This window comes from Columba livia, chromosome 26 (genome assembly GCF_036013475.1).
Source record: "Columba livia isolate bColLiv1 breed racing homer chromosome 26, bColLiv1.pat.W.v2, whole genome shotgun sequence".
NCBI lineage: Eukaryota > Metazoa > Chordata > Aves > Columbiformes > Columbidae > Columba > Columba livia.
In genome coordinates, this window is record NC_088627.1 from 4,298,509 (window position 1) to 4,318,725 (window position 20,217).

General features: G+C 49.7%; 2 protein-coding genes across 11 annotated transcripts in view; one reads left to right on the top strand and one right to left on the bottom strand.

The window, feature by feature from the left end:
- GRHL3 (grainyhead like transcription factor 3) overlaps positions 1-20,217 on the top strand; it is a 111,031-nt gene that overhangs the window by 45,243 nt on the left and 45,571 nt on the right. For 5 of the 9 annotated variants that reach the window (XM_065041811.1, XM_065041818.1, XM_065041819.1 and 2 more), the window contains exons 3-5: positions 5,818-5,958; positions 6,108-6,211; positions 9,767-9,916. The gene's annotated coding sequence lies outside the window, so the exon portion shown is untranslated. Of the gene's footprint in view, positions 1-5,817; positions 5,959-6,107; positions 6,212-8,060; positions 8,392-9,766; positions 9,917-20,217 lie in introns of all 9 variants that reach the window. The other 4 variants (XM_065041808.1, XM_021280812.2, XM_021280806.2 and 1 more) reach the window with 2 other exon arrangements.
- Positions 708-6,486, bottom strand: IFNLR1 (interferon lambda receptor 1). 2 transcript variants are annotated; one of them, XM_021280826.2, is made up of 7 exons: positions 6,162-6,486; positions 5,460-5,574; positions 5,079-5,260; positions 4,605-4,747; positions 3,947-4,103; positions 2,597-2,724; positions 708-2,374 (listed from the first exon to the last, which is right to left on the bottom strand). In XM_021280826.2, the coding sequence occupies exons 1-7, from the start codon at positions 6,217-6,219 to the stop codon at positions 1,472-1,474; spliced, it is 1,686 nt and encodes a 561-aa protein (XP_021136501.2). In that variant the 5' UTR covers positions 6,220-6,486; the 3' UTR covers positions 708-1,471. The 2 variants fall into 2 exon arrangements, with proteins under 2 accessions (XP_021136501.2, XP_005513512.2); XM_005513455.3 differs by having other exon boundaries at positions 5,451-5,574; positions 6,162-6,474.

A 20,217-nucleotide genomic window follows, 5' to 3' on the forward strand; every position in this document is an offset into this window, starting at 1 on the left:
AAGCCTTGCGGGGGTTTCCTGGATTGCACAAGAAGATGGGTGGCGATTGTATTTGGGTGATCTGTATGTTTCTAAGTGAACGGGAGGGTGCAGGATGTACCTAAGGACACTTTGCAGAGAACAGGTAGGAAATAAAAAGGGAAAATTCTAGTTGATGAATCTTTTCTCCCACCTCCCCTTTTTATTTAATTGAGGACCTTGATGAGCCTGTCTTGCTTTCCTGTTTCAAAGCAATTCCCAACCCCTCCTCTTTCTTATATTGTTCTTCCAAGTCTCTGAAGGCGTCAGCTTTAATACCCTCCTCCTACATCCTTCCCTCATCTGAGACAACTCTGTTGTGTGTCTCCCTCTTTAATTTAACGCTTTACTTTTCTGCGTCTCCTTTTACTGGAATAAAATGTGAGGCTGTGTTTCTCTGAGATGTGAAGAGCGCACATTAAAAATACACTGAAAAGGTCAGTATTGCCCAGTCAAAGGAGGATTTGCCTCCTGTGCCTTTTGCTGCGGGACGTGCGGCTTCATTCTTTGCTCAGAGATGGTCACAGTCCTGCTCTTTCAGGAACCAGAGGGTGACCTGGCTGGGAGGATTCCACTCAAACCAAAGCATTAGGAATGGGAAGCCCATGTTTTAAGATGTAATGTTTTTCAGGATGAGCTGCAGTCACCCTTTGTACTTCTGGGAAACCTAAAAACACACACACATGGAGTTATATACGAAAATATTATTGCATCTGTGTCAAGCAGCTCTCAAACAATCTGCACAGCAGGGAGAAATTCAGCTTTGATAAGTACACTGGTATAAAAACAAAAATAAATAAATAGCAGGCATGCCGCACATTTATCACAGAAGGTGATCTCTGTGCCTTGAGATCTTTTCATCCCGTAAAAGCGAAGGTTGTTCAAAGTCTCTGTGCGGTACTTCCAGTCGAGCAGGGGCGCAGTTTTGTAGCTTCGGACAAGCAGTTGTAACGTTAGTGGTTCATCCTGGCTCGAAAGCAGCGCGCAGGCACATCGCTCGCTGGTGGTTTCATGTGGGTCCGGGTTGTGGTTTTGCTGTTTCAGAGGTGGGTTTGCCTTTCGTAACTCGCATGGAAAAGTGCCTTTGCTCTCGCGTCCCAGGCGGACACAAGACACGGCGTGTTCGCTGGGTGACACTGGTGCTGTCACCGCGTGTCTCACCCTTGGCCGCCTTCAAACTGAGTGTCTCATACCCGAACCGTAACACCTTATCACAGCTGCCCCCGCGCAGAGGGACGGCGAATGTGCATTAGTTACTTAGGAGTAAAAATACACCTTTTATGACCCTAAAGCCTTATACCTTGATAGGCCAGACATCAGTGGAAAAAACTGTCTAGGTGAATAAATACAAAAAGCACCACTATCAGTTATTTGTCCTCGTTTCGCTCTCCTTGTGCGGATATCTGGAGCTCTCTAGCGTTTTCCAGGCGCAGCACAGAACTGCTAGGACGCTCTAGCTCCTCCCCATGTAATGTGCGTGCTCATAGCCTTTGAATTTAAACTTTTGATCATATTTTTCTTTCATGGTTGAAGTTCCAAATGTGTCACTTAGCACCGTGGGTGCGGGAGGTGTCCCTTCTGTAGAATTATCGCTGTCACAGTCGCTTGCGATCCCTTCATCTTCTGCCACTTGGGATGTTTGAAAGGAAATGAGCTGCTGGGTGCTGGGATCCTCCCTGAGCTGCGATATCTCTCCGATCCGGACCTGCGGATCCAGTATTGATTTCTGGTAATGCTTGGTGAAGCGATGAGCGTTCCTGTGCAGGTAGTGGCTCTCGGCTGGAGGTTTGGCACAGGTCCCCTCCACCGGTGTCTGTAAAGGGGTCATTTCCAGGTGTTCATCCCTGTCTGTGTCCTGCTGTTCGTGTTCCCTGGGACCTGGGAATCTCACATCAGTGAGGGATATTCTTCCCAAAGAGGAGCTACAAGAAAGAGATGTCGTCTCCATTCCTTCGGATCCAGAGGTGTCCACCTCATTCTTGCTCGTTGGAAAGAAGGAGAAGCCCAAGGTGCTCAGGTCAAGCACAGACTCACTGTCCACAGAGAGATCTGCAGATCCCAAGTCCGAGCCAGTTTCATCCTGAGCTGTTCTAGATGGTTCACAGTTGAGGTGTCTCTTTGGAAGCTGAGGCATTTCAGTGTATGGGATGAAAGTACTGCTGTCCTCTTCCTCCTCCTCCTCTGATGATGATGAGAGGAAAGAATCCGTCCATGGTAGGTTGTTTCTTGCTGAAGTTTTGTTTGTCTTCCTTTGGGACACTGGCTGCTCTGTGCAGATAACGTAGTCCCTGAAGGATTCCTTTTCACTGGGCTCATAGTCAAAGGCTGCTCCAGCAGCTTTTAAAGAAGAGAAATCCTACCAAGGAAAAGAAACAAGCCACAGATCAGTGAGTTAGCAATGCTTTTTAAAGAAAGGTTTGGCCATAGGACATGCCGGAGTGAAAGCTTAGTTATCGTGGGACTTCTGAACGCAGACCTGAGAGGCACAGAACTGTGAAGCACAAAACTGCCCCATTCCTCCCCAGTTACCCTCTGAAAATTGTCAAGACCGAGTCAGGACGCAGCGTTTGGGCCGTACCAGAGCGTGAGGCATCATCTTCTGCTCCGCATCTTGTTTCAGCCAGCAGATGATGAAGGCGCTTGTGAGGAACACGGTGAGGACCAACACAGGGATGGTGGCAGGAAATGGGAACCTCCATTCCATGGCTGAAAAAGAAAAAGGCGAAAATAATCTCCTGCTGATATATTTTGTACTAATGATGCGGTTTTATACTCTGCTTCTCTTTCAGAAATCTCGGGAAACGTTAGGCTCCAGATCCTTATTTTACAAATCACACAGAATCACAGAATGGACTGGGTTGGAAAAGCCGTCAGAGATCATCCAGTCCAACCCTCGGTCCAACTCCAGTCCATTGACTAGATCATGGCACTAAGTGCCATGTCCAATCTCAGTTTAAAACCCTCCAGGGCCGGTGAGTCCAGCACCTCCCTGGGCAGCCATTCCAATGCCTGACCACTCTCTCTGCAAAGAATTGCTTTCTAACCTCCAGCCTCAATTTCCCCGGGCAGAGTTGAAGCCCATGGCCCCTTGTCCTATTGCTGATGCCTGGGAGAAGAGCCCAATCCCCACCTGGCTAGAACTGCCCTTCAGGTAGTTCTAGAGAGTGCTGAGCTCAGCTCTAAGCCTCCTCTTCTCCAGACTGAACAAGCCCAGCTCCCTCAGCCTCTCCCCATAGGGCTTGTGTTCCAGTCCCTTCCCCAGTCTTGTTGCTCTTCTCTGGACCCGCTCCAGCACTTCAATCTCTTTCCTGAGCTGAGGGGCCCAGAACTGACCACAACACTCCAGGTGTGGCCTCCCCAATGCAGAGCACAGGGGAAGGATCACTGCCCTTGTCCTGCTGACCACGCCAGTTTGGATACAGGACAGGACACCATTGGCCTTCTTGGCCACCTGGGCACACTGGTGGCTCATGTTGAGCTTCCTGTCCATTAGTCCCCCAGGTCCCTTTCTGCCTGACTGCTCTCCAGCCACTCTGTGCCCAGCCTGGAGCGGAGAAAGGACGACAGACTTGCCTGAGATCAGACACTAAGTCAGAGTCACAGACAGAAATGAGTGTTGATACCAGCCAGTGCTTTACTTGGAGCAGGTATAATATAATTAATATAATTTTCAGGGTGAATTTGAATATTACCAAAATTTCACTGTAAGCATAACCCAAGTACAATATTTCCAGATTTTCAGAATGTATTTCAAAGTTGGATTTTTTAATAAAAATGTTTCTACCGAAGGCAGAAACTTTCACTACAAAATCCAACCGGTCTATTAAACAGGAAACCCGTTTGTTTTGGTTGAAAAGCTGATTTTGGTAGAAATCTCTGACTTGCCCTAATCCCATTCGATGTCTCACCACGTCCTTTCCTCCCGTACCTTTGTGGTTTAATAGCACACACACTGGTTGAGAGAACGGGCTGTGCTTGAATTCAACGCTTTCATAGGAAGATCTGGCACTCAAGCAGTAGTTGCCTCTCAGTGCAGTGGTGTCAATAGTCACTGTCTCCGTCCTAAATTTTCTTTCATATGTCTTCTGTTTAGAAACAAAAAGAACAGAGGGTTGGGAAGATGATTCTTGCATTATTTGGGTTGTTTCTCTGCCTTTTTAGCCCATGATTTTCATCATGGTGTGGCTGGAAGGTGCGTGGAGAGGCTCTTATGTCTTCCTGCTCTTTGTACCAAGAACCTCTGAGGGTTTCTGGATTCTGGGGTGGGATTTGCAGCTGGTGCCATGCTCTGTTCTGCCATGGACACTGTTAACTGTACCCAAACGGGTTGTTTGAAACCTCAGATATTGCCCTGCTATACTGAATGTAGCATAGCCACCCCATCATATCTCCCTGATAAAAACAGGAACAGAACAAGAAAGAGAACCACCAATAAAATAAGGATGCTCTGGCTTTGGTTCATCTCCAGTTTGGTCATTTCATTTTCTCCAGACGCTGGATCTTATCCCTCCCTGCCCAGAAATTTTAAGCTCCTGTTTAACGGGGTTTTAATTCCCGTTTCATCTAAGAAGTGCCGCTTTACTGACCTTGTCTTCAGATCCGGCTTCCCAAAGGTTCAAGTCGTACGTCCAAGAGAAACTCTCCACGCAGGCGGCCAAAGGGAAGGAGGCGTTCACGTGGATGACGTTCTCCTTGATGTTCACGTTTAGCACTGGGGGAGCCAGTTCCACTGTAATTAAGTGACCAGACATAAGAATAGTGCTTCACAGAAGTTCTGCTTTGCTGTTGTCTTGTGATAGACATGAAGGAAGGAGGAAGGCAAAGAAACACCTTGTTTTTCTCTAGCACACCCCCACTGGAATGTGGAAAGCTTGAAGCCAGTTTGTTCACCCAGAGCACTGATGAGCAAATTCTGACATTGCTACAAAATTCATTTTCAAATAATTGTGGCTTATTGTTTGCGCTCACTGTTGTTCATAAAGCCGCTCGTTACTGTTTCCTTGGTGTGTGACCTGCTTGTTTGCTCGTGCCAGTACTGCCGTAACCCACCAGACACTCACCATCCAGGTGATACTCCTTGAACTGCGATTCTACCCACGGCGACTGGAGATGTCCGGAAACAGCTTTGACTCGGGCTCGGGCTTTAACGAAGAGGTTTGGAAGCACACAGGTCAGATTGCAAGAGGTACGGCGAATGGTTTTGCAATGAGGAACCTTTATCCATTTGCCCGTGAGGTCTTGGCTAAAAGGAGAAACAAGAACACCGTAATATTAAACACGCTGTTTTATTAGAATTTATGGAGCAAGAGAAGGAAGTGTTTTGGAGGATGGGTACCGCATCTTGCTCAGAGTTTGGTTTTAGTGATAATGACCTGCATTAATATAGATGTCCAGATGTTTGCCCTGTGCCACGCTTGCAATCAAGCACTTACCTTTCGTACCTCACAGTGTATGTCACATCTGGTGGGGAACCTTCTCCCGGCGCCCATGTCAAAATCAGGTCAAAGTCTTTTGACAGTAGAGTAACATCTTGAGGAGGGGGGAGTTGAACACGACCTGATTGAAAGGGAAAATCTCTTGAATGATTAAAAATATCTTTGGAGATAGGAAATATCATCTAGTTTTGACCAAGGTGGTTTCAAAATTTGGGGCAGAGCAGCTCAGTTCATCTAAGGCTGGAAATCTGCTATGGAAGCAGGTATGTCTGTGATGACGCATGTTTTCCTCGCCTCTTGTAAAACATCTTCATGTCAACGGCTTATAGCTTGGACTTACATTTGTGTGAACCATCCTTTCCAGAATGTGCTGTGGCTTCCTCCGTGGTCTCACTGGATTTCTCAGCCCATTCTGCGTACCCACCTCCTGCTCATCCCATCCCAGTTCTGCGGAGTCCCACCCCACCACGGTGCAGCTTTTCCTGCCACTTACTGTTTCTAGTAGGTAAATATCTACATTTCCAGCCTTCAACAACACACATTCTATAGACGTTTGAAACTGCCACCTCTTTGCCATGGAATATATCATTTTATGCGAATCATTCCCGGTTAAACTCCTTAAAATTTACCTATGTCTGTCTTTTCCTCCTACAGGCAAAGCCACATAGCACAGCAAAATGAAAAGTGGCAGAGACAGCTTTACCGTACCTGTGGCCGGCTGCAGGAAGCACAGCGCCGTCAGGACTCCCACTCCCCAGGTACACATGCCGAAGCACAACTTCTCCACTTGTAATACGTTTCTTTTCTTGCTAGCTTTTCATCCTGTTGGGCTTTTTCCTGTTCAGTTGTATGAATTACGGAGGAGCGTGCGGTTCCTGAGCTGCGCACACGCGCACGGTCTTGCTTCCTGGTATGGCCCAAATAAAGCGCTGCACGTTGGATGGGGGAAGGAGAGCGAGTGCTGTTGTTGAAAGCAAAACTGTCCTAAAGGTTGCAGCACTGCGCCCTCCAGTGTAACATAACTTGTCTCTGTTTTAGGCCATGTACAAAAGGAACGCAGGAGAACAGGGCGAGCCTTATCTTGTGAGGCACCTCGATCAAAAATTGACCTTTGGAATTTACCTGGGTGGCTGTGAAATATTAATAGGAATCAAATAAGGTTTTACTGCATGAGCTATCTAATAGAAACCTAGCAATAATAAAAAGCAGTAATCAATCAGGAATATGTGATATTATGATAGCCTTGTGTTTACAAGAGACCAAGGATTTTCTCTTTATTTATGTTACCAGGTGAAGAATGTTTTTCAGAAGTGAAGGAATTGCCCCACTTTATGGATGGGGGAAATAAAGGGCAATATTAGAGAGGGATCTGCCCTGTACCCAGTGTGGGCGAATGAAAGGACCTGGATCCTTCTGATAAATCCTGTGCTTTTGTTGAGTGCTAGTGTTGCGATTTCCCTACATCGTAGCTACTAATTATCAATTATTTATTACCAACCTAAAAACATCAGCCAAGATCAGGACCAGTTGCCAGGACTGTGCCAACACATGGATGGTCTTGGCCCCTGCGCTGCCGCATCCATGGACACGTTGGCTGTTGGCCTTGACATTTACAGCTCTGAAACTCTTGAGGTGTTTCTGTTTCCATCACATGGTACCTTTTAACTCCAGAGCTCTCCTGGAGCAAAGCTCAGTTCCTGAGTTCCTGCTGTATGTTACAGCCTCACGCACCTTCCTAAAGCAAAGCGGAGTCATGGTGACTGCAGTTTTGTTGTGTGTGTGTCAGAAACACAGCAGGAAACATCCTGGTTCGGCCGTGAGCTGCGCCACCATGTGCCCAAGCGTATGTGGCTGGAATAGCTGTGTCACCACATCCTGTGCAGAGAAACGGGGAAAAACCAGCAATATGGGTGTGCTGTGTGGTTGGCACAGCTGCTCTCCCGTCACAATCACCACCAGGCCTGTGCCAAGAGGAAAGGAAACGGGTCAATGGGGTTACCACACAAAGATAACACCGGCACAGAGAAAAGGGGAATTTCTGGGTCTTCCCCAGGTGGAAAACTCACCAAGCCCAGCAGGCAGCCCATCGCTCCTCCTGCGACTGTCACGTTCTGGCTGCTGAGTGGGAGAAGAGCTGATGGAGCTGAGGTTTGTGCTGGCAAAGCTTGTATGTTTGCCAGGAGGGTACCGAACGTCTTGTTTCCCTGAACATGGTACAATTCAAACCGTAGGCGGAGACACAGTTACAAGTTTCTTCAATGACAACTTTCTCCAAAAATCTCAATTTCTTCATACCATGGGCTTCTATCACCCATACTTTTGTTGTTCCTTGGCCATTTTGCTCCCTCTCTTTAATTTCTGTGAAGTTTCTCTTTCTCATGCAGAGAGAACGATAACCTTTATAAGGAAAAAAACAAAGCTACGGGTCTGGTGGGTCATTGATCTGTTCCCATTTCGCATCAAAACCGCAGAGCTGATACCAACACACAGCTCTTACACTTCCATAGCAACCTGAACAAAATAGGAGGCAATCCTAGGGCCAGTCTCATTAAGGTCTTGCTAAGAGCCCTCAGGCAGCTTCTCTTAATGATGACGTGTGATTTTTAGGAAGCGTTTGCAAGAGGTGAATCTCATCATCATCATCGTCGTTTCCTGTGAAACATCTGCCCTGAAATCTGGGCTGCGCTGGACGAAACTCCCCCCGATTTTAGCAGGGCTGAGAACCTGTCCCAGGAAAAACCAGTGAGCTGTTGGCGTCAACCGGGGGCGGGTTGGAGGGGGGAGCCGGTGCCGCGAGGTGTCGCTGCCTGTCAAACAAAATCCCCGTGTTCCTCCCAGCGCCAGACTCTCATCTACACCTATTGAAAAACCTGGCAAGCTTCACTAAAACTCCTCCCACCCTCTGTATCTCCTCGCACCCTCCCGCGCAGTGGCTGGTGTGAGTATTTCCAACGGCATCCTCTACTTTTGGGCACGGAGTTGGCATCATACACAGTGACATTTTGCTCTCCTACCCCTCTGGCCTTTTTCCCTGGCGTTGGGTGCCCAGGTGGGTGAGGGATGGGTACCGGTAGGAGAAAGACTTGTTATCTGTACCGGGAGCCTGCAGTGGGGGCTCTTGGCCTGCAATGACTTTATGTTTGCAGGCAGAGACATTTGTGGCGGCAGAGGCCCCAGTTTGATAACACCACCAGTGTCTCTCCATCACTGAGGAAATCACACCGCCGTGCCCACGTTCTCCCACTGTTTTACTCACATGGAGCACAAACGCTTCAGAACGGGGTTGTCCCTCCTTAGCATGACGCCTCATCTGTAGGTGGCCCTTTGCATACGGCTGTAACAGCGATGATACTGGGGGAACTCTCTCGATTTGCCACCTCTTGCCTCGCTGCGTGCAACAGGTGATTCAGAGCGCAAGGGCAAACCCTGCAACCTTTCTTGAGTCAGACTGCCTGATACCTTTGTTTCTTGAGGAGGGGCACTGCAGGAAACACAGCCTTCATCTCGTGAGGAGGGCGCACGTTGGGCTCTGGGGTGATTTCATGAAACCTTTGGAGTCAGCAGGCCATGGAAAGTATTGTCATCCCATCTGTTGCTCTTCCCCACCCACGTAGCTTTTCTGGCAGAGCTTTGTGTGCTGCGATCACTGAGAAAAACCTCATGTATTAAAAAATACATGACATTTCTGGGCTGAATAGCACAACGGGAGACCAAGTCACTGATCGTAAGTGCAGCGTGCTTAACATTTCTGATGAGCTCTTACATTTCTATCACCACCATATTGCGGGAAGGATTGGCTGTTTTCAGTGTTTCTTAAAATGTGAAGTAGCCTTTGGAAACGGCCTCCACGTGCAGCCTTCTGCAGTTGATTTTTGTTTCGTTCTGAAATGTGAAGAGCTTTTTTGTCCCTTAATGAAACAAGGTGGTTTTGGAGAGTGTTTCCATTGAAACACTGTAGAATTCCAACTCAACGTTTCTGCAGAACAAAAATAATTCCCTAGCAGCGATCATAGGCCTGTGCTGGGTGAGGCTGCCCGGCCTAAGAGAACGTTGCAGGTGGGGAGAGATGGCAGTTGTCACAAACACGCTGGACACTGACAATCTCGAGGAATCAGTGTGACATTTCCCAGTGGTTCTCACTGGGTGATTCGAGAAATTTCTTAAAGGAATGTGATCTAAATAAAAATTATTTTAGAATTATTTTGCCTGAGATCTTGGTAAATGAGTGACTAAGACCTTTAGTCATTCTGACTCAGCTCTTTAAATGATCTTTTCCTTTCCTGCTGTTTAATTAACTTCTCTGCTTCGCTCAGGGTGTGATGCTGCTGCTGCCTCTGGTGACACCTGCTCCCGAGCTGAGCTTCCCGCTCATGGCTCCCGAGGCGCCTGCACCCCGCATAACATCCCTCATCGCTCCTCCAGAACGTAGCCCCGTATCCCTCCCAACACGGACGTGTACACAGGTACAGGCCTGGATCTAGTGCAGTGCCTCAGGGGTCAGTACTGGGGCCGGTATTATTCAATATGTTCATCAGTTACTTGGACGAGGGAATAGAGTGACTGTCAGCAAGTTTGCTGATGACACCAAGCTGGGAGGAGTGGTGACACTGGAAGCTGTGCTGCCATCAGAGACCTGGACAGGCTGGAGAGTTGGGCAGGGAAAAATTTAATGAAATAGAACAAGGGCAAGTGTAGAGTCTTGTATCTGGGCAGGAACAACGCCAGGTTCCAGTATAAGTTGGGGAATGACCTATTAGAGAGCAGTGTAGGGGAAAGGGAGCTGGGGGTCCTGGGGACAGCAGGGTGACCATGAGCCAGCACTGGGCCCTTGTGGCCAGGAAGCCAATGGTACCTGGGGTGGGTTAGAAGGGGGTGGTCAGTAGGTCAGAGAGGTTCTCCTGCCCCTCTGCTCTGCCCTGGGGAGACCACACCTGGAATCTTGTGTCCAGTTGTGGCCCCTCAGTTCCAGCAGGACAGGGAACTGCTGGAGAGAGTCCAGCGCAGCCACCAAGATGCTGAAGGGAGTGGAGCATCTCCCGTGTGAGGAAAGGCTGAGGGAGCTGGGGCTCTGGAGCTGGACAAGAGGAGACTGAGGGGGGACTCATTCCTGGGGATCAAGATGGAAAGGGGGAGTGTCAGGAGGATGGAGCCAGGCTCTTCTGGTGACAACCAGTGACAGGACAAGGGGCAATGGGTGCAAACTGGAACACAGGAGGTTCCACTTAGAGATGAGAAGAAACTTGTTTGGGGTGAGGGTGGCAGAGCCTGGCCCAGGCTGCCCAGGGGGTTGTGGAGTCTCCTTCTGTGCAGACATTCCAACCCGCCTGGACACCTTCCTGTGTAACCTCATCTGGGTGTTCCTGCTCCATGGGGGGATTGCACTGCATGAGCTTTCCAGGGCCCTTCAACTCCTGGCATTCTGGGATTCTGCGATTGTGCACATGGGGACTGAGGCACGGAAAAAATTACTGACTTCCCCGCAGCAGTTTAGAGACGTGAGCCCAAAGCTCAGCAGTCAGAAAATAAAGTCTTTGACTTAGGAGGCTACAGGCAGAGCTTCCCAGCAGAGGCGCAGTCTTCACCAGCGTCAAATTGCTTTTCTTGGCTTAACGTCTTCATTTCTGGAGGTGGCGGAGCTGATGTAACTGTGGTGGCAAAAGTGTGCGGTGTGGGCCTGTCTTCAGAGCTGGGCAAAGTAGAACCCCAGGGGCAGGAGAGGGATTTTTCCTCCAACATTTTTCACCACCTGTTTGGAAAATTGAGTGAGCATGGCAGTGTCTGAAGAGAAAATACTCATTAGGCCCAAACTAAACAAAAAACATCATCTGAAATTAAAAGGGAGACTTCACCCAGTTCCAAAGTTTTCCCAGGAAACCACTTGTGAGTTTTGTGGAGAACGTGCTGTTCTTCAAGGAAACCTGCGCTTAGGGGAGGGACAGAAAAACTGTGGACAACTCAAGTCACCGGTTTCGGAAACTTCCTCCCCTGTCCCGAGTTTCTCACACTGGGGGACAAGTTTGAACTGGGGATGCAGGGATCACTGTCCCTCGGACAACACTGATATTGTGGCAGTTCTCCTGCCCAACTCTCCCTCCTTCCTCCCTGCCTTATGTAGGTCTGTAGGACGAGTTGTGTGACAATGGTGTTTGTACCATCCAGGAACGCAGAGTGTGGAAACAGCCACTGCCCTGCGAGCGGCTGCAGCCCCGGCTTTGGCAGAGGGTGCAAGACACAGGCTCCGAGGGGAGGAGGTTGGTCCAAGTGACAGCCTGTGACTGCAAACACCGAGTTGCTGTAGCAGGGAGCCTGATCCTGGCTTTAGCGAACTGGTTTGGTGAACTTGAACCTTCTGGCCTGTCCCTGGAGGATCTTTTTGTTGAAGGTTTAGCTCTAACTTGGTACTGGGGGCACTTGATCTTCTGCAGCTCAGGAGGGGAAATATTTTCCTCTTTGTGCTTAGAAATGAGCCTGACATACAGGCTGCTGAGTGTTTGGATTTGATGGAAATTATTCTGGAATATTTAGGAAACTGAAGATGGGGAAATGATGGGAAAAGGACAAAATGCTACTGGGAATTAAGAGGTTAAAAAGTCTGCAGAGGCGGGCGATGCTAGATGGTAAAATAAAATGCAGCAGTGTCCCCTTGACCCAGACAGGCATCTGGGCAACCTGTCACCAGGGGAAGAGAAGAGAATGGGCTTGATTTGTTTTTCAAACTGACTCTGAAAAGACTTAAAACGAAAAGCAAAAATGAAAACACAGAATGTTCCCCATACAAGTGCTATGAATCATTTCATGTCCTTTATTTTTAGTTCTGGGGCAGGGTTTTTCAAGCAGCTCAGGGCTTTGCCTGCACACGGCAACTGGAGCTGATACAGGATTCGTGATTTAAAGGAGAACACAGTAATCCTGTAAAGATACCTGGGCCCTGCACGCCAACCTTTGTTTTCAGGGTTGTACCCGTGTCAGGGTTTCATCAGACCATTGTACTCTGACAGGGATTAAGGGTGGTTAGTCAGGGCTTTAGGAGCTGCCTAAGGAGAGCGTAGCGTTTCACAGCTGTTTCAGAGCTGCACAAGCAGCGTGTAGTCCCAGGCCAGAGGACTCTCCTCCCTCGAAAGCCTCGTTACCGTTAATGTTGCAGTCGGGCAGGCTGGCTGTCCCGGCGGGGCTGCCGGAGGCTGCGCCGCTGCCTGGCCTGGCACAGCACCGGAGCTCAGACCGGGCCAGGGCTAGTGCCTTCACAGGCATCCCCATCCCTTCTAGATTTAGGTCCTCTGGTATGGGGAGAACTGCTAAGACACGTCTGTACCAGGAGGGGACAACCTTCCGCTCATCTCCCACCCTGTCCCGGTGATCTCGTCCATCCTGTGCCATCCCTCGCTGCTTTACCATTTAGCACGTGCAAATCTGCGGAGGTTTTTTCCTTCCCTCAGCAAAACGAAGCCCCTGCTGAAAAAGGCACAAGCCCCTTGTTCACAGCATGAAATCTTTCCAATAGATTTACTTGCTCACAGCAAACGTATGTGGAGAGGAGTCTCTTCTGTGTGTGTTTACGGGATGCTGAGAAGGCCTTGCCCCCTTTTGTAGCAGTGGTTACTCATGCTGCCGCTCCGAGCTGACTTCATTCTTACCTTCCCCGTGACCTGCTTTTCGTGTGCAACGCTGTGGTGTGCGAACAGCGCTGCTTTACCAAAATCACCCCATAGCAACCCTCCCTGGGCAGCTGGCTGCGTAAGGTTAATGGAAACAACTTCCCTCTTGGGCAAAGGCACCAGTTCTGGCAGTTCAGCCGATTCCCTGGATCACCCACGGACCGGTACAGGACAGGGGCAAAGTGTCGCCCCTGGTTTTACTGGGTTGAGTTGGGACTGCCAGCAAGCAGAATCCTTTTCTACCACAAAGAAATTAAATACAACAGTCAAATAGATCTCAGTTTAAGTCCAGACGACAACAAAGTAGACATGGTTTGAATCCCAGCCTGAGATCAGACAGGCTCTCCTTTCCCTCTGTGCCGTCCCGGGCGGTGGGACAGAGGTGTGGGATGGTGCTGATCGGGGGACTTGAGCCCGTGGCCCGTTTTGTGCTGCTTCTCTTGCTTTTCCTGAAACCTGTCCCTTCCCCTTTACAGTGCCTTTTTATTCATGCTGAAAGCAGTTAGGGAGCTTGCCTGGACACGCAGTAACGGCGAAACTCCAGTGCACACAGAGTGAAACATGTGCTAGCCCACAAGGTGCAGATATAACAACACGGGAACGTCCCGGGGGCACCGTGCCTCCCGAAACCCCCAGCTCTCACCGATCAGCGTGGGAAAAGCGGTGGGGACCCTGCATGTTCCAACAGAGAGAGAGACTTAATTCCAGCAACCTGTCTGTTGTACTCTTTTAGCCAAACTGTGCTCTTGGGGGTCATCCCACAGGCTCCAGCGCTTATCCCTCTTCAAGAGCATTTCCATACTGTCTGATTCGATGTCACCCTGCCTGATGTGAGAGCTTTTGAGGCCTGTGGGATGCTGGTACCCTGGCCCTGACTGGGAAACTCTCCCCTGCGTGGCAGGGATTTCTACATAACCCTTTCAAGCAAGAAATACATTTAATCTCCCATGTATTTCTCCCAGGGGTAGAGTGAACGCATGTGCTGGGAAGGGGGAGTACGGCATGGGGAAGCCGTGTATGTTCTGTATCCGTAATTTGAACATCAGCAGCAGCAGGAGGTGAGTTACCCGCAGAAGTGGATGTGCGGGAGGCCGGGGAGCGCGGCACAGCGCGAGCTGCGTTTCCACGCTCCCCGGCCAAGGCTGCGAGATGCTGTTCCCCCGCAACCGCTAGTGCCAGCAGCTTCCTGGTGGGGTGGGTAGGCTTTGTTTGAATGTTTGCGATGTTTTGCATTGCAGTATTTGGATGCCAAAGCTATACAGTGCTGTAAAAGTTAATTAGCCAGATAACTAATTAAAGACTTCTCCCTTTTATTGTTGCCAACTTGCAATTCAGAAAGGGGCTTGTGTCGAAGTAAATCCAGCCACACACCCCGGTGAAAGAAGTGATAAACCATTCGAGGCCTAATTAACCATTCAGGGGACTGGTGCGGGAAAATCCCATCGTCTAGGGGTAAGAGCCGTTCCCAGTCCCAGGCAGCACCCCCACAACTGACCCCGCTTTGAATGCATCTCCCAAGGGGTTCCTGCTCCAAAGAGGAGGGTGACAGCCTGGAACTGAGCATGGAGGGCAGGATTTATAGGTGCCAACAGACATTATGGTGTTGGAACAGTCCCCTTGAGGGTGACACGTCCTTGGGGACCTGGTTTGATCTCCCCGGCAAAGGTCCAAGGTGTGGCTTTGTGGGGCTCTGAGCTGAGGATGCTCAGGAGGCTGCAAGGACACGAACTCGTGGCACTTGCTGGTGGGTGACTTTGCAGCTCTGTCTGCTGAGGGGTCTCCCTGGAACAGCGGAACATCTCTCTGGACCAGCAGGGACACTGATAATCTCCACGGCTGTCGCTTTTCCGTGGGTCACTGCATCGGAGATTCATAACATGTTTTTTAAATCATCATCAGCAACACGTTATCATTCACACACCGGCGGTTTAAGAGAGTGCACATCCCTTCGCTTCAGCAGCGTCCTGACCTGCCAATCGCTGGGGTCATTTTGGCCCTCGGGAATATGCAATTAGAGGGTGGAGGGTGGAGGAGCTGCGCTGAGGTTCGGGCTCTGGCCAGCAGCCAGGAGACGTGCTGTAACCAAGTGGCACCGGGCCCAGCATTTCCAGGAGGGCTGAGCTCCCATCTGAAAGGAGGGGGGCCCAGATTTCTACCAGCGCTTTGCACGTGCTGGGTGCGCACAGGGTCTGAGTTCTTGTGAAATCCCAACCCGGCTGAGGGTGGCTGAGTGTTTGAAATTCCACCGAGCGGCCCGGCCCTCCCTCCCCACTGAAAAAGAGGGGAATTGAGCAATTTTAGCAAGTGTTCCTTGTCCGGGGAGTTCACGTATTCCGCAGGACGGACACACGGGGTGATGCCTCGCGGAGAGTGGAGTGTTTTAGGGCTTGTAGTTCGGATGGCATGACTGCTGAGATCAGTCCACATTTACACCAGATGAGGATCTGGCCAGGGTCCCGATACCGGGAGAATGTGCTTCCCACCCCCGCTACTATCAGCCCCAGCCCTCAGATGACAAGAAGTTAATTTAAAGGCTCCATCTCTTGTCTGAACAGCTCCCTCCCTCCCCCACTCTGATGAGAGGAAAATCTTCGGAGAGGCATCCAGGCGAGTGGGAAAGCTTTGGAGAGAGCTGTCTCTTGCCCTTTAGCCATCCAGAGAGGAAGAGCTCATCTGAATGAAATGAGGATCAATCAGAGAGAGGCATGGGAACAGTTGGGAGAAGGAGCCTCCAGTGATGTATATTCATGGGGGGGGAAACCTCCCCCAGACATGCAGAAGCTTTGATGAAAACTCTCCCAGCTGTGCTGAGCCTTTGAAGTGACACAGCAGAAGTGTATTCGCGATTACGCGAGAGATAGAAGCAGATGAGTTCTCAATCAGCTGAATCCTTATATTCAAGATAGACTTTCAAGCTTACTTTTTATAACTCCTTCCAAAATTAATGAGAATCAGCTGCACGGCAGCCCATCGTTCTCTCCCCTGCTTCCTCCTCCACCCCATCCCAGATATCCTATAAAGCCAGAATCATGTTCCCAGAGGGCAGGGGATGAGGTGTCCTTGGTGTTTCATGCTCCAGAGGAGGACTGGGAAGAGTCCTGAACCATTAGTGGGAAATAAAAGGCTAATGGAAATGGGTTACTTTTTTTTTTACCCAAAAGGAGGTTTCTGAGATCTGTTCACATAGCTCGTGTTGAAGTGTCATAGCATTTCATCAGCAGCGTGTCTTCTGCTCCAGCATTTGTCTCTATCTGCTCCCCTAATCTGAGTCTGTAAAGGCTGAGTCTAAAATCTGTGCTCTGGTACCTGAGCTGAGCAGCTGTTTTCAACTGGGAGGGACTTTGCACCAATGCGGGGTGGGAGGGACAAGTCCCCAGTGTCCAGCTGGATCACGACTAGCGGCGCTTGCTGTCCCAGGAGCTGAACCTCATCCCTTGAGTTTACACCATAAGCCCGTGAGCTCTGCGGAAGGTTTTTTCCTGCTGGAAGGTTCCTCCACTCACAACCACAGTGGAAAGGTCAGTTCGTGTCACCTGTGCTTACCTGAGCTGGTGACAAGCTAAACGCAAAGTGCTGCAAGTTCCTCCTGTGAAAAACCTCAAGGAATATCCATCAACCCAGACCCCATGTCGATTGTCCCTCCTGCTGTCCCTTCTCGGCGGGTGCTCCCGTGCAGGTACATTTAATGGGAACAGGCAGATGCAATCAGCCAAGTCATGGATGTTTAACACGCTTCAAGGTGCGTTGGCAGTTTTAGATGATCAAAGCCTCTCTTGTGATGCAGTGGCATTGCCAGGGTGTTTGCTTTTAACTCTATCAGATAAGTTGAAAGAAAGTCAGTAGTCAGTTTGGATGTTGTAAGAAACCGATTTGGGAATGGTCAGAGACAAAAAAATTGCTCAAGAGTTCAATTAACTGGGAGCATGGGCACTGAGAGGGGATTGCACATATTTCTGGTTCTTTGGGTACTAACGTGTCCTGGTGTCACTTTCTGCAGTGATTTTACAAGTTTGCAGCTGAACTGGAAACGTCAAGTGTTGGTGATTTGAAATAGGAGGACTTCATCCCTGAGAATCACCCTAAAACCTCCTCCGATGACCTGACGCACTGATAAACCTCCACCCAAGACGATGGGTTCTTGTTCTTCTCTTTAGTGCTAATGGCAGTTGGGCACGGGCACCCAGCAATGAGGAAATGTCTTCACCAGGTGTCTTTGTGCTCTGAAGAATGTGTTCACATTAAAAATATACATTTTTATACAGATTTTTCTGTGCAGGAAGGTGCAGGCTGTGTCTAGTGTTTAACTACCAGGCGAGGCAGGTGTGGTAACACGTCATCTTTATAACCAGGCTTGAGGAACACCATTGCCTCCGGTCCAGTGAAGTCCATACAGACTCAGAATTAAAGGGGCTCTCTTTGGATTTACTGTAATTTAATTGAAAGTGAGTTCAGAGCAGGCAACTTGGTTAAGGCTTTTTGATTCTAATCCGCAGCATCTGCAGGAGAGTTCATTGCCGTTTTACTGCCCTAAGTTATTACCTTTCATGAACTCCAATTGATTTCCACCGTGTGGACAAGCTCTGGGAGTTCCAGCATCAATCAGAGAGGACTCCTCTAGGCCTTCAGCTACATTGGGGAGGTGTGAGGAAGCACCGAGCAGAGGAGGCTGTTGGTGAGACCATTAGGAAACACCTCAAAACCTCAATCCTCCTTCACCGTGAAAAGAAAGGGACGGTTCCTCTGGCCTCTGTGTCCCGTGGAGAGCGCGGAGCAACGTTTCAGGAGCCCTGCTCAGCCTGTTTGAAGGTGTGCAGGAGCTGCTGTTGCATCCGTTGGGAGTGGAAATGGTTTTTACTGGTTCCTTAGGGCAGGCAGGGGTTGCCCAGCCCTGTCCTTTAGGAGCAGCTGCTGTCCCGCTGGCTCTGAGCTGGGATGTCACCACGCTGGTACCGCTGCCACCAGCCCTGTCCACGTGGGACAGGACACAGCCACTCACACCCTGCTCTTCTTTTTGACAGAGGTCCCATGGGATCTTGTAGTAAATGGGCCATCATTTCTGCCCTTTCCACAATAACTGCTTTGTGTCCCCCTCATAGGGCATTTTCTTCTTGGGAAGGGCTAAAGCTTTGTCTGATCCGGGGGGTGCTCATGCACGTGAGGATCTCCAGAAAGGCATGAGAAACCTTTCCCTTACACGAGCCAACAAAAATGTCACATCTTGAGGAAATGAAATGAAATGAAATGTAATGTGTCACCCGTCCTGCTGGGCAGGCAAAGAAAACCCAGGAGGAGTTTTTAAAGGCGCCTCAATGGTGAAACTCGAACCTTTTTTGAAAGGAACTAAGGAGAAAAATCAGGATTTAGTTTGGGTGGTGGGTTTGTACACACGGAGACACGTTGGATCCCTGCCCTGATCTCTGCTTAACCCAAACACAGAAATGCGGCAGTTTAAACCTGCTCGTGTTTGTTCATGCTCTGCAGGCCGAGCTACACGACAGGAGCGCTGCCTGCTGACATCCAGCTGGGTTGGCCGGGAGATAAGAGTTATTTCAACCCCGGTAGAGTAACTTGGTCCTTTGCCAAGTGGTTCTGCAAGGAAAGCTTTTGCAGACCCTTTTTTCTGTTAGTTTATGGCCCAGCCCAAAGCAGAATTGTCCGGAGAGCGCGGAACGGCACAGGCTGCTTGGCCGGTGCCTCACGTGGCCACTGACCATTACTTAAGGGCTGGTACCATTGCACGCTGTGTTTTGATGGCTACAAACGCTTGGACGTGGCAAAGCGCAAAGAAAAGTCATGCTCTGGGTGCACTGTGTCCTGCATGGGTCAAGGAGAATACCAAAAACCATTGGGTTTTCTTCCCCGTTCTGTTTTTGGGCAAGTCACCACACCCTCTCTAGAGCGTTTCCCCCATTATATAAACAGGGTGTCAGTAAGAAAATTTCAATGGAAAATAACTTCTTGTTTAAAATAGGTACCAAACTCCCTTTGAATTTTCCTCCTCTTTTTGAATAAAAATAGAAAATCTTGTTGTTGTTGTTTCCCATCCCTTGTGTTATAGATGAGCTGTCTTCTGGAGATAAATGGGACTGTTTGAGTACTGATGGCATGTTTGCTATTGCTCAGAACTATGCAGCATCAGCCATCATTTCTAAAGGCTCTGCATAGCTGCCTTCAGCTTGCTAAAGCCGAGTGTCTTTTTTACCCTGTTTCCTGTAGTCGCTGCAAAACAACGTGAGGGATTGCAAAATACCCGCCTGAATCAACAAACAGCAATAAGCAGCGCTTGACAACGCTGGCCGGCCGTAGAAGCCCATTACCTCCTCTAATTAATCCTCACTTCATTAGGCAGAAAAAGGCCACTCGTGGGAGCGTGGGCGTGCTGAGGATACGGCCGCGGTACGTTCTCTCCCCGCTGCTGTTTGTTGGTTTCTGGGGCCCCGAAGAGCCAAACGGACCCGCCCTGTGTGCCTGCGTGGGTTCGGCGATGGGCACGTCCCGCGCAGGGCACTTGTACCGTCGCATTCGCTCAACGGGGATTAAAATGCACCCGTGGTTCTTCTGCCTTCAGGGACGGCAAGAAAACCCACAGGGGCTGGGGACAGCGGGGAACCTGTGCCGGGGTGGACACACCACAGCGTGAGCTCCGGTCTGGGCTGTGCCATTGCACAAAGGTGCTTCTTGCATCAGGACAGATCCCCTTCCTTATCTCCAGTCCACACCCTCTTCATCCTATTTAATCCTGCCCTCACCCAGCAACAACCATTGAGGCAGAGACACGTTTCCTCACATCTCTGCTCCCCTTTGCAATGCTGGTTTGAAGCGAGATGGCGTTTTAGCTGCACAAAAAGCAGAGGATCCCTTTCCACTGTCCCTTTCCTTGGATGATTTGACAGCCCACACATTTCTGGCATTAAATCTCTCCGTGCGAAGCCCTTGTTAAGCATCTTGAGAAGAAAACTTGTAGCACCAATGTGCTCTAGCTTTCCTGTAGCCTGAGCCCAAAGGATCCCGCTCCGTGCTCCATCGCCTCGCAATGGGCTCTCTGTTGTGAAAGAGGGATTTTAGCAGACAAACCTGTACTTATGAAATGAATTCTGCCTCAGATATAG